Source organism: Phyllobates terribilis, unplaced genomic scaffold, assembly GCF_046119375.1.
Source record: "Phyllobates terribilis strain yellow unplaced genomic scaffold, ASM4611937v1 Scaffold_715__1_contigs__length_759695, whole genome shotgun sequence".
Classification (NCBI taxonomy): domain Eukaryota; kingdom Metazoa; phylum Chordata; class Amphibia; order Anura; family Dendrobatidae; genus Phyllobates; species Phyllobates terribilis.
In genome coordinates, this window is record NW_027363475.1 from 231,624 (window position 1) to 245,525 (window position 13,902).

At 44.4% G+C, this 13,902-nt stretch overlaps 1 protein-coding gene across 3 annotated transcripts in view; it reads right to left on the reverse strand.

Annotated features, from left to right (window-relative positions):
• Positions 1-989: 989 nt before the first annotated feature.
• Positions 990-13,902, reverse strand: part of LOC141236820 (gastrula zinc finger protein XlCGF66.1-like) — a 153,294-nt gene continuing 140,381 nt past the window's right edge. The window contains exons 2-8 of one of the 3 annotated variants that reach the window (XM_073668280.1): positions 10,604-10,801; positions 9,026-9,171; positions 8,717-8,896; positions 8,510-8,633; positions 8,328-8,425; positions 8,039-8,129; positions 990-1,556 (exon numbers count right to left, since the gene is read on the reverse strand). In XM_073668280.1, the coding sequence (XP_073524381.1) occupies positions 1,141-1,556; positions 8,039-8,129; positions 8,328-8,425; positions 8,510-8,633; positions 8,717-8,896; positions 9,026-9,103 (987 nt within the window). In that variant the 5' untranslated portion in view covers positions 9,104-9,171; positions 10,604-10,801 and the 3' untranslated portion in view covers positions 990-1,140. Of the gene's footprint in view, positions 1,557-8,038; positions 8,130-8,327; positions 8,426-8,509; positions 8,634-8,716; positions 8,897-9,025; positions 9,172-10,603; positions 12,317-13,902 lie in introns of those variants that run through there. The other 2 variants (XM_073668284.1, XM_073668281.1) reach the window with 2 other exon arrangements.

The window sequence follows — 13,902 nt, forward strand, 5'->3', positions numbered from 1 at the left end:
AATTTTCGGTTAAAACATTTCCAACATTCTGAACATGAAAAAGATTTCTCCCCAGTATGAGTTTTCTGGTGACCAAGAAGAGATTATTTATTCACAAAACATTTCCCACATTTTGAACATGGAAAAGGCTTCTCAGCTATGTGGGTTCTCTGGTGTTTAACCAAATCGGATTTCTGGTCAAACATTTTCCATATTCTAAGCTGGAAAAAGGGGCTTCTTCTCTGTGTGAGTTCCCTGATGTTTGATAAGACTTGATTTCTCTGTAAAACATTTCCCACATTCTGAACAGGAAAAGGGCTTCTTCCCTGTGTGGGTTCTTAGGTGTATAACAACATTTGATTTCTGGTTAAAACATTTCCCACATTCTGAGCAGGAAAAAGGCTTCTTCCCTGTGTGAGTTCTCTGGTGGATAACAAGATGAGCTTTCTGTTTAAAATATTTCCCACATTCTGAACATGAAAAAGGCTTCTCCCCTGTGTGTATTCTCTGGTGCTTAACAAAATCTGATTTCTGATTAAAACATTTCCCACATTCTGAACAGGAAAAAGGCTTCTCCCCTGTGTGAATTCTCTGGTGGTTAATAAGATGTGCTTTCCGGTTAAAACATTTCCCACATTCTAAACATGAAAAAGGCTTCTCCCCTGTGTGAATTCTCAGGTGAGTAACAAGATCTGATTTCTGATTAAAACACTTCCCACAGTCTGAACAGGAAAATGGCTTCTCCCCTGTGTGAGTTTTCTGATGTTTCATAAGACTTGATTTCTCTGTAAAACATTTCCCACATTCTGAACATGAAAAAGACTTCTCCCCTGTGTGAATTCTCTGGTGGTTATTAAGATGCGCTTTCCGGTTAAAACATTTCCCACATTCTGAACATGAAAGAGGCTTCTCCCCTGTGTGAGTTCTCTGGTGAGTAACAAAATCTAATTTCTGATTAAAACATTTCCCACAATCTGAACAGGAAAATGGCTTCTCCCCTGTGTGAGTATTCTGATGTTTCATAAAATTTGATTTCTGGTTAAAACATTTCCCACATTCTGAACAGGAAAAAGGTTTCTCCCCTGTGTGAGTTCTCTGGTGGCAATCAAGATGCGCTTTCCGGTTAAAACATTTCCCACATTCTAAACGTGAAAAAGGCTTCTACCCTGTGTGAATTCTCTGGTGAGAAACAAGATCTGATATCTGGTTAAAACATTTCCCACACTTGGAACAAGAAAATCTATTCTCCGCTGTGTGAATTTTTTGATATTTAAGGAAAGATTTTTCGAGGGGAAAACCTTTTCTAGGTTCTGAAAGTGAAAATGGCTTCTTTGCTTTAGAAGCAGTTTGTTTTTTAATGCTTATTTTGTGACTTTGATTTTCCTTAGTAATTGATAATGAATCAGAAGACAGGATCTGTTTCAAAGGATCAGATGATAGATCTTTGCTGTGAAGGGATGATGTTATATCTGTAGTAATGGCATTCACTTCAGTTGTATCCTGTGGGATCTCGAGATCATCTGATTTAAAAATTGAAGTTGTCAGCTGTCCCTCTGCTCTCCTGGTATAATCATCTGCTAAGAAAAAAAACAATTATTAATTTTAAATAAAATATCTTTAAAATTTATATTTTTGAACATTTCTACAAACACTCCTTAAAATGCATGTTCTTTAAAAAATTACATTATTCACCAAGACAATGACAGTTCATAGTCTAATAAAGGCTCTTGAAAAGCAACTTGGCTTCCATAAACCCATCCAGCAATATCCGCTCTCCCAAAGTCAAATCTCCCCCTCGCTTCTGAGCCTTGCAGTGTGACCAAACCATACTCAGCATCCATGTATTTGGAATTACTATTGTGAGAAGAACCCACTTAATTTACGGTGTGTGTCTCCTGGAGCACAATCTGAGCACTATGTGTTGGGTAATAAAATGACACATTTGCAATTTTCACTCTCCAACATGCACTTCTTGATAATTTCCAGAAAGTGGCTGTGGAATCAAAATAGTCACTTTTGCTATAGACTGAAAAGTTCTGGAGAGGGACAGAAGCGCACACAAAATAGGGCAGTACCGTCTGGTTAGGGATAGGTTATAATCGATGATAGCACTAACCTAAGGCTGTTGTGTGTAGGCACAACACCTATAAGAACATAAAAAGCCGCTGCTGCTGCCCCGTGGCTGGAGGAAAGGTTCTTCCAGAGGTATAATGGTAAAAATGGAAGCTGACACGTTTAGGCGGGCTGGGCTCCGGAAATGAAAAGCCTTGGGATTCCAATACGGTTTGTATTAATACCAACACATTTTCTGTCATAAAAACCAAGCCTCTTGGTTTTATACAGGTGCATCTCACTAAATTAGAATATCATCAAAAAGTTAATTTATTTCAGTTCTTCAATACAAAAAGTGAAACTCATAGTATATAGAGTCATTACAAATAGAGTGATCTATTTCAAGTGTTTATTTCTGTTAATGTTGATGACTATGGCTTACAGCCAATGAAAACACAAAAGTCATTATCTCAGTAAATTAGAATACTTTATAGCACCAGCTTGAAAAATGATTTTAAAATCCGAAATGTTGACCTAATGAAATGTATGTTCAGTAAATGCACTCAATACTTGGTTGGGGCTCCTTTTGCATCAATTACTGCATCAATGTGGCGTGGCATGGAGGCAATCAGCCTGTGGCACTGCTGAGGTGTTATGGAAGGCCAGGTGGCTTTGATAACAGACTTCAGCTCGTCTCCATTGTTGGGTCTGGTGTCTCTCGTCTTCCTCTTGACAATACCCCATTGATTCTTTATGGGGTTAAGGTCAGGCGAGTTTGCTGGCCAATCAAGCACAGTGATACTGTTGTTTTTAAACCAGGTATTGGTACTTTTGGCAGTGTGGACAGGTGCCAAGTCCTGCTGGAGAATGAAATTTCCATCTCCAAAAAGCTTGTCTGCAGAGGAAAGCATGAAGTGCTGTAAAATGTCCTGGTAGACGGCTGCGCTGACTTTGGTCTTGATAAAACACATTGAACCTACACCAGCAGAAGAGATGGCTCCCCAACCATCACTGACTTCACACTAGACCTCAAGCAGCTTGGATAGTGGCCTGTCCACTCTTCCTCCAGACTCTAGGATCTTGATTTCCAAAAGAAATGCAAAATTGAGGACTTCTGGTTCCAGCGCTGGTAATGTAGGGAGGATGACTCCTGAGCTCCCGGCACCTCCACAGACCTTACTAAAGTACCGGCTACAAATAGCGGCGATAGGCTCCGTAACCAGGCAAGTCAGGAAGACTGAACGGTGGGGCACGCGTCCCACCTACATGGAATGATATCTACTGCGCAGCAATGCCAAAAACAAGACAGCCCGCGCTTTCAGGGAGGTGTCATGGTGCTGGTACATGCAGACGCTCGCGCCACTGCAGAGGAAAGCAGGCTGGAAACGCACATGAACACTGGCACCGATGCTAACAGAGACACCCAGGTACTGAGATTGGACTATAAGAGACTGGCCTCGGAGGTGGCCGATAAACTATTACCTGAGATATTACATACCTTGAAATAATCAGTGACACAGGCACTGCAGGCAATGCAGGAACAGCTACATGAGGCCACTGAGTAAATAAACAGAATAGAAACAAGGATATCTGCAATAGAGGACGATGCGCACACTGATCAAGAGAGTCTGGCTAGACTTACAAGAGAAAATGTTGTATTGAGAGACTGAATAGACAACCTGAAGAACAGATCCAGAAGGAGTAATCTCGGAATAGTGGGACTGCCAGAGACATTCCCCTATGAAGAGCTGAAAAAACTCTGTGAAATAGACATACCCAAAGCACCGGACATCACAACAGGACGCAAATCTGAAAGGGTGCACCGCATTGGTCCACCAGGAAATATGGAGAAAGGGGACAATAAAAGACCAAGACAAGTAATAGTAAAGTATCTTGATTTTTCTGATAAAAATGACATTATACAGAAATATCGCCGCCTCAGACAGCCCCTGTTGGTCCGAGGGGTAAAACTTCCACTATTTGAAGACTTTTCAGCTGAAGTAACCAGACAACGCAGATCCTTTGCTTTAATCTTTTCAGTCTTATTTAGCAAAAATATACGTTTTCAATTAAGATATCCAGCAATTCTTCATATAAGACTGTGGGATGGATCCTCCAGACCCTTCACAGATCCGAAAGCAGCGGAAGCGTTCATGGATAACATCTTGAATCTACAACAACAGGACAGCCCCTATGCACGAAGAACAGATCCTAGAGAGTCGCAAGGAACACCTGAAGAAGACATCGGGTGATCACCCCCCTCCTCATCAAATTCACCGAGAAAGCAGAGGCAAGACAGGAGATCAAAAACCCCATGAAAAGAAAGAACTGTTGGGACAGTGAGTAAAAGCACTCTTGGGGAAAGATATGGGAGTCTACTCAGGACGTTGATTATATAAGACTCTGTGATATTCCTCACATATACCCTCCAAGTGTCTCACCACCTTGCCTCATCCAGATCTTGGTCACTCCCCAGTAATATCCATTAAGGGCTAACTGGTAGGAGGGTACTGAATGTTTTGTATTTTCATGTAATATGTTGGACGAGTCTGGGGGAGGGGGGGGAGACAATAATAAGGGTATAATTTGAAAAGAGGGGCTATAGGAACAATCTGAAAGGAAAATGTGGCAAAAAAAAGGGGGTGATAGATAAATAAATAAAATGATACAGGAGGTGCCGTGGTGAGGGAGATTTGACCAGGAAGAAGTGAAGTCAAAGAAGCTTAAAATACTGTATATAAGCTTAGGGTCATTTATTAACATGGTCATCAAGTTTGGTTCATGTTTAGAGTTTAAAAAAGCCAAGTTTTGTTTGTAGGGATCTATAATAAAATACAATCCTGGAGCGGTTCATCTACACACGTTATCTCACTTGAACAGTTGCAGCTGAAAGCAGGGAAAGGGGGAGAAAAGGGAAAAAATGGGGGAGAAAAACCAGACAGTTGGGGGAAAAGGTAACCCAAAAAAATGTTGGAAAAAATTATGAGAATAATTTCATGGAATGTTAAAAGGATACGCTCTCCGCAAGAGCGTATGATGATTCTTTGTCACCTGAAACGCCTGAAGCCAGATGTAGCTCTACTCCAAGAAACCCATTTAGAAAAAAAAGATTTCCGGAGAATGAAAAAAATGTGGGTGGGTAAAGTTTTCGGGGCATCATCGGTTGATAAGAAAGCAGGGGTGCTCACATTAATGAATAAAAATATAAATGGGCAGATGAGTGAAACTTATGTGGGAGAAGACGGTAGACTTCATATTCTGTCATTACCTGTAGGGGAGAAACGTATAGCTTATACAATGTCTATGCACCAAATACAAATAATAAAATCTTCTTCCATCAACAGGAGAAAACGGTAATAGCAGACCTGGGCACAAATAGAATAATGGGAGGTGCTCTAAGTTAGGTGGTCAATGTTGAGGAGGACAGGAAGAACTATCAAAAGGCGACCAAAACCGCCAAAAGACAGGATAGAGTTTTACCCATTTTGTTTGTCTACGGGGTTAGGTGATGCATGGAGACTACTACACCCTCAGAATAGGGAGTCCACTCACTATTCGCATGCGTGTGGCTCGCTATCCAGAATAGATTATTTTCTCATATCGGCAAACATACTAAGAAGGGTAGAGGATACCCAGATGCAAAACATAGTAATATCTGATCATGCATTGATACTGTTAGATATAGCTGATACACGCCAAAAGGTTCAGATTTTTTATGGAGATACTCCTCCTTATTGAAAGATGATGAAGGCTTCACCCTAAGAGTAAAGGATTAGTGGTCAGATTTTCTAATAGATAACGAAGAGAATAGGGAAAATAATAAATGACTATGGGAAATGGTAAAAGCAGTAACAAGAGGCAGAATAATGTCATATGTCTGTGGCAAAAAAAGAAACACTCAAAAAAAATTCGAGGAGGCCTCTGAGAAACTTAGAGATGCCTACACCAAATTTCAAACCAGTATGAATAAACATAACAGGGAAAAGTGGTTGAAGGAACAAAGATCGTGTGGGTGGAAAAAAGGGAACAATTATACCAGCGGGATCTCGAAATTAACTTATCCAAATATGGAAATAAATCAGGGAAAATGATGGCGAATCTGGTGAGAAATAAGTTAACAGTACAAGGCCCCCAATGTTTGAAGGACTCGAAGGGTAACATCCCAGGAAAATAACAGAAAGACTAGGATCCTTTTACAGAGATCTGTATAGCAACACCTCTACTGAAAAGTTTGGAAATAGCACTTTACTAGAAAGGGTTAAACTACCAAAACTGACAGATGAGTTTAAACAACACCTAAACGCCAAAATCACACTAGAAGAGAAAATAACCACCATCAAAAAACTCCACAACAGCAAAGCACAAGGCTCAGATGAATACACAAGTGAATTCTACAAAACGCTAATAGAAGACATAGCCCCTCTTTTAACAGATCTATTTAATGACATACTGGAGGGAAAAGGAATGATTAATTCAAGCGTCATGGCCTATATCAAATTATTACATAAACCAGGAAAAGACCCAATGGGCCCGGGCTCATACAGACCGATTTCTCTCAGAAATGTTGACAAAATACTCTCCAAGATAATGGCAGATAGATTGGCCACCATCATGCCAAAGCTAATATCACGCACACAGTCAGGTTTCATCAAGGGTAGACCGGCCACGATAAACATTAGAAAAGTACTATTGACACTTGACAAGATAAATTTTAACCCAAGGACGAGAGAAACACCAGCTTTACCTGCAATAGATGCTGAAAAAGCTTTTGACAATGTAAGATGGGATTGGATGTATATAGTGTTGAGAGGAATGTCTTTTGTAGGCCCCTTCTATGAATATATACGCACCATATACTCATCTCCGAAGGCACGGGTATACAGTACAGACCAAAAGTTTGGACACACCTTCTCTAAATTTAAACATTTTTCTGTATTTTCATGACTATGAAAATTGTACATTCACACTGAAGGCATCAAAACTATGAATTAACACATGTGGAATTATATACATAACAAAAAAGTGTGAAACAACTGAAAATATGTCTTATATTCTAGGTTCTTCAAAGTAGCCACCTTTTGCTTTGATGACTGCTTTGCACACTCTTGGCATTCTCTTGATGAGCTTCAAGAGGTAGTCACCGGAAATGGTTTTCACTTCACAGGTGTGCTCTGTCAGGTTTAATAAGTGAAATTTCTTACCTTATAAATGTGCTTGGGACCATCAGATGTGTTGTGCAGAAGTCTGGTAGATACACAGCTGATAGTCCTACTGAATTGACTGTTAGAATTTGTATTATGGCAAGAAAAAAGCAGCTAAGTAAAGAAAAACGAGTGGCCATCATTACTTTAAAAAACAAAGGTCAGTCAGTCTGAAAAATTTGGAAAACTTTGAAAGTGTCCCCAAGTGCAGTTGCAAAAACCATCAAGCGCTACAAAGAGACTGGCTCACATGAGGACCGCCCCAGGAAAGGAAGACCAAGAGTCACCTCTGCTTCTGAGGATAAGTTTATCCAAGTCACCAGCCTTGGAAATCGCAGGTTAACAGCAGCTCAGATTAGAGACCAGGTCAATGCCACACAGCGTTCTAGCAGCCGACACATCTCTTCAACAACTGTTAAGAGGAGACTTTGTGCAGCAGGCCTTCATGGTAAAATAGCTGCTAGGAAACCACTGCTAAGGACAAGCAACAAGCAGAAGAGACTTGTTTGGGCTAAAGAACACAAGGAATGGACATTAGACCAGTGGAAATCTGTGCTTTGGTCTAATGAGTCCAAATTTGAGATCCCAGGGGGAGGTGGATCTTCCTGGTTGCAAGTTCTATAGAAAAGGGTTTTCAATACCCAAAGTCATTTCAACAGTTTTGGGTGGAGGAGAATGTTGTGATCTAGAGGCAAAATGGAGATCACACGATTGTGATAAGGTCGGACTACACTACTGATAAAGCAACCACAGCCGGTGACTGAGAAGAATCAATGACTTCTCTGTATTTAGTGGTCACTACTCACCTGGCCAGCCATATGTAGGAATCTCCTCTTTACACCACTCAACACCCCTCACATATGTCTCTGTAGTATTAATATGGGTCAGATCTTCACCCTGAAACAAATATCGTAAAAGTCACAGACAGATGGAGAAGTCCCATCTATGATCAGCTCTAATCCTGCCATCTCCACCGTTCTCATTACACAAGTATAAAACATATAATACTGGTGGATAAAACAAGACTGAGCACAAGACCTTCACAGCCGTCTACACATCATAGGGGAAATCTCATGACACCTTCTCTCCATCTACCTGATGATCCTGAGGAGCATTGGGATCTTCTTGTTTACAGTCCTGTCGAAGAAGAGGACGGGGACATCTCTCTGGTGTTGTCCTCTTACTGGATAGAACTGGAGGAAAGAAAATTCATGGACTGAATTCGTTCTTTACATACAGATAATTATAGGCCGTGTGTATTTAGTCCTGTCTATTACCTGGTGATGTGAGGGGCTGGGGAACCTCCATCATGACGTCCTTGTACAGATCTTTGTGTCCTTCTAAATACTCCCACTCCTCCATGGAGAAATAGACAGCGACATCCTGACACCTTATAAGAACCTGACACATACAATGATACCATCATCCCCCCGATCCCTTCATAGCGTTACTGTATAATGTCCCAGCATTCCCAGCAGTGTCACCTCTCCAGTCAGCAGCTCAATCATCTTGTAGGCGAGTTCTAGGATCTTCTGGTCACTGATGTCCTCATGTATCAGGGGGTGAGGTGGAGGCCCTGTGATTGGGCTCAGGGGTCTTCCCCGTCCCTCAGACACAGGGGCCTGACAGCGCTCACTAGAGGTCTTCTTCACTACTGTGTAATCCTGGTTATGGAGAGACACATTAATACATCTCACTCTAGACATTTCCAGAGTCCTCACCTCTCCAGTTCTGTCCATCTGTTATTCCCATAGATAAGAATGATGTAATGTAACGTCATCAGAATCTCTCACCTCTCCAGTAAGCCGGAAGAGGATCTCTAGGGTGAGGTGTAACATCCTCTCCACCATCTTGTCTCTGTCCATTTCCATCCTTGATGGATAAAATCAGGAAAATTCTCTTATATAGAAGATCTTCACTGATCTGATATTGTAGAGACCTGAATGAGAAGATGAGCCGATGTAACATCATAAAAATCCTGTGTAATTGTAACATCCCTGGTGGCGTGCTTGCATAGTGCACCACCTCCCACTATGCAAGACCGCAATCTTACCCATCAGTCCAGCCTGCAAACCTTGCTCCAGTTCATGCTGTGTGCTTGTCCCTTGTCTGACTGCTTAGGGCGGCGGCCCGGTTGCTTCCTGATTCTTATAGCTGCTGTGGGCGCGCTCCTAATGCATCCCCAGCCTATTGCTGTGAGTCACTGGATATTTAAACCCCCTCCACCCTGAAGGTGGTGCCTGAGCAACACTAACAATCAGTGTGCTCCTTCGCCTCTGAGTTGCCAGGTCCTGTTCTCATCTTGTCTGTTTCCGCCATCCTGGGGGCTGTATTCCCAGGCCTGTTACCTGTGACTTCGTTCCAGTGTCAGTTCCTGTCTGAACTATCTCCTAGCCTGTTGTCTGTTTATTTCTATATCCGTACCTTCCCTTTTTCTGCAGTGTCTGAACCTGCACCTAGCTCCAACTCGTTGTCTCTCTACTTCTGTTTGTGACTTTAGAGTCCACTCGCTACTTCGTTGTAAGTACCTTGTGTGTATCTGGTTCTGCTTGTCCCTTTTCCCTTCCTCCATATCTACCTCCTGTGTTCTAACCGTCTTCCTGTATTTTCCTGTCTGTTCCATGTGAACAGAGCCCAGTCCTCTCTGCCTGCACCTTCAGCCCTGTCCTGCTCTGCTTGTCCACCGCTCCTGCGGTTTCGCTCTGCTCCCCCTTGTCCACCGCTCCGGTGGTTCTTCTCTGCTCTGCTTGTCCACCGCTCCGGCGGTTTCGCTCTGCTCTACCTTGTCCAGCGCACCTGCGGTTTCGCTCTGTCTGCTTGCTCACCGCACCAGCGGTTTCTCTCTGCTCTGCCTTGTCCACCGCTCCGGCGGTTTTGCTCTGCTCTACCTTGTCCACCGCACCTGCGGTTTCGCTCTGTCTGCTTGCTCACCGCACTAGTGGTTTCTTTCAGCTCTGCCTGGTCCACCACTCCGGCGGTTTCGCTCTGCTCTGCTTGCTCACCGAACCAGCGGTTCCTCTCTGCTCTGCTTTGTCCACCGCTCCGGCGGTTTCGCTCTGCTCTGCCTTGTCCTCCGCTCCGGCGGTTTCGCTTTACTCTGCTTGTCTACCGCATCTGCGGCTCTGTTCCTGTATCCCAGTCTGTACTGGACCCTATCCAGCCTGCGCTCCAACCTGCTAGTGCCTCCCTATCTGCACGCCAGCCGTGCCTGCCAGTACCTCCCTGTCGGCATACCAGCCGTGCTTACCAGTACCCACCTGTCTGCATACCAACTGTGCCTGCCAATACCCACCTGTCTGTATGCCAGCCTAACCTGCCTGTTCCTGCATTCCCCAGTTCCTGCATTCCAACAGCGATGTCCGGGGTCTGACCTGGAGTAGCACCTGGTCCTTCTGCTCGGTTCCTCCCTGGTGCACGGAGTCGACTGAGCTGCCATGCGACCTTGGTCGGATCGGGTTGATACTTAGTTACGCCCCTCCAGGCACTCCTCGGTTCATGGTACAGTGGGATCACTAATCAAGCACACCCCAGTCAGTCCGGGCGTGTGCATAACAGTAATAATACAATTACTGGAGATAATAAGGGGAAACATATGAGGAGATTTATTATTTTACAGTATTTAGTTTTCTTCTTTACATCTAGTAATAAAACCTATATACACTGCTCAAAAAAATAAAGGGAACACTCAAATAACACATCCTAGATCTGAATGAATGAAATATTCTCATTGAATACTTTGTTCTGTACAAAGTTGAATGTGCTGACAACAAAATCACACATAAATCATTAATGGAAATCAAATGTATTAACCAATGGAGGCCTGGATTTGGAGTCACCCCCAAAATTAAAGTGGAAAAACACACTACAGGCTGATCCAAGGTTAATGTAATGTCCTTAAAACAAGTCAAAATGAGGCTCAGTATTGTGTGTGGCCTCCACGTGCCTGTATGACCTCCCTACAATGCCTGGGCATGCTCCTGATGAGGTTGCGGATGGTCTCCTGTGGGATCTCCTCCCAGACCTGGACTAAAGCATCCGCCAACTCCTGGACAGTCTGTGCTGCAACGTGACGTTGGTGGATGGAACGAGACATGATGTCCCAGATGTGCTCAATCGGATTCAGGTCTAGGGAAAGGGCGGGCCAGTCCATAGCTTCAATGCCTTCATCTTGCAGGAACTGCTGACACACTCCAGCCACATGAGATCTGCCATTGTCCTGCATTAGGAGGAACCCAGGGCCAAGCGCACCAGCATATGGTCTCACAAGGGGTGTGAGGATCTCATCTCTGTACCTAATGGCAGTCAGGCTACCTCTGGCGAGCACATGGAGGGCTGTGCGGCCCTCCAAAGAAATGCCACCCCACACCATTACTGACCCACTGCCAAACCGTTCATGCTGAAGGATGTTGCAGGCTGCAGATCGCTCTCCACGGCGTCTCCAGACTCTGTCACATGTGCTCAGTGTGAACCTGCTTTCATGTGTGAAAAGCACAGGGCGCCAGTGGCGACTTTGCCAATCCTGGTGATCTGTGGCAAATGCCAAGCGTCCTGCATTGTGTTTGGCTGTGAGCACAACCCCCATATATGGACGACGGGCCCTCATTCCACCCTCATGGAGTTGGTTTCTAACCGTTTGTGCAGACACATGCACATTTGTGGCCTGCTGGAGGTCATTTTGCAGGGCTCTGGCAGTGCTCCTCCTGTTCCTCCTTGCACAAAGGAGGAGGTAACAGTTCTGCTGCTGGGTTGTTGCCCTCCTATGGCTCCCTCCACGTCTCCTGGTGTACTGGCCTGTCTCCTGGTAGCGCCTCCAGCCTCTGGACACTACGTTAACAGACACAGCAAACCTTCTATATAATTCTATGTAAATATATATTTATTTTTTATTTTAAATTCTTTTTTTTTTACAGGTACCATGGTACCTGGGTCTGGAGGTGAGAGTCTCCTCTTCTCCAGCCCCGGGTACCATCCACACATTGAACCGCATTAACATCCGCATGTATACATGTATACATACGGATGTTAAGCATTTCAATGCAAGTCAATGGCGGCAATTACGCTGCGTGTCCGCAAAAATAATGGACATGCTGCGTATTTTTCTGCAATGATAACCCGCATCGGAAATTTCCGCAGCATGTGCACAGCACATGCGGATTCTCATTGGGGACCATGGGGCATGTATTATCAAGCGTTTTCGCTGCGGAAATTCCGCGGCAAAAACGCTTGAAAAACGCATAGTGGGCACGCAGCCTTACAGCTGCTGGCAATGATTGAAGGAGGTCCCCCCTGCCAGCCTAACAGTGAGTAAATACAAATGGGGGGGCCTTTAGTCAGGGATGATAGAGGGGAAGGGGTTAAGTTACTTAAGGATGAATGGGGGCCATATTCCCTCATCGCCCCTTTCACAACTGACTGACTGCACGGTGCACCCCATTCCCTTATCCCCTCTGACTGAGGCTTTTCCCTCCATATCACCCCTGGCTGCACCCCCTCCCTGTATCACACCTGACTGCACCCCCTAACTGATCCTCATCCCCCGTATTACCCCTGACCTGAGCCCCCTCTCCCCTTATCACCCCTGACCTGAGCCCCCTCTCCTCGTATCACCCTGACTGCACCTTCTCTCCCTGTATCACCCCTGACCTGAGCCCCCTCTCCCTGTATCACCCCTGACTGCACCTCCTCTCCCTGTATCATCCCTGACCTGAGCCCCCTCTCCCTGTATCACCTCTGACTGCGACCCCTTTCCTGTATCAACCCATGTGAGCTCTCTCCCTTTATCACCTCAGACAGACTTAGCCCCCTCTCCCTGTATCACCCCTGACTGACTTAGCCCCTTCTCCCTGTATCACCCATGACTGACTTAGTCCCCTCTCCCTGTATCACCCCTGACTTACTAAAAGTCTTACTAAAAGTTACTAGCAAAGTGAGGCCCTTGATAAGAAGTTATGGCCTTAAATGTGGCAGAGAGATTTAAGTAAGGGAAAGCTCTTTTTTTATATCAGTAATAACGCCATACATAAGTGATTTAGGGCCCCCACCACTATTAGTGGATACATTCACATTATGCATTTGCTGCAGAATTTCTACAATGGAAAACCCATAGCAAATTAACAGCGGTAATATCCACACAGATATAGTGCAGATATTGTTGTCTTTACTGCTGGTTCACCTTTACCACTGAGGCTATGTTCCCACGTTCAGGATTCTCTGCGGTTTTGAAACTGTGTGTTTATGCAGTGTCAAAACTGCAGTGGCCAGATGTTAAAGCATAGTGGATGGGATTTCTAGAAATCCCATGTCCACTATGTGTGCATCTCAGGCTGCGGATCACCCGCGGATTCTGACAAGTGGCACGTCTTTCAGATCCACAGCATGTCAATTTCTCTTGCGGGTCCACATGTGGACTTTCCCAATAGACTAACATCTATTAGGAAAGTCCACAGGAGAAAAAAAAAATGGCGCTGCTCATTAGCATAATGAGGGCGGAAGTGCTGCGACTCTACTGCAGTGTCGGGGCCGCAGCGGCTTCACTCTGTGGGAATGTAGCCTGACTTGATCCTTTTGTATTGCAAAGGATGAAGTCGGTGGTGAATATCCGCAGCATCGGTTAATTCACGCTCTGGATTTTCTCAGCGTATGGATGAGATGTCATAAAATCCCATCCACT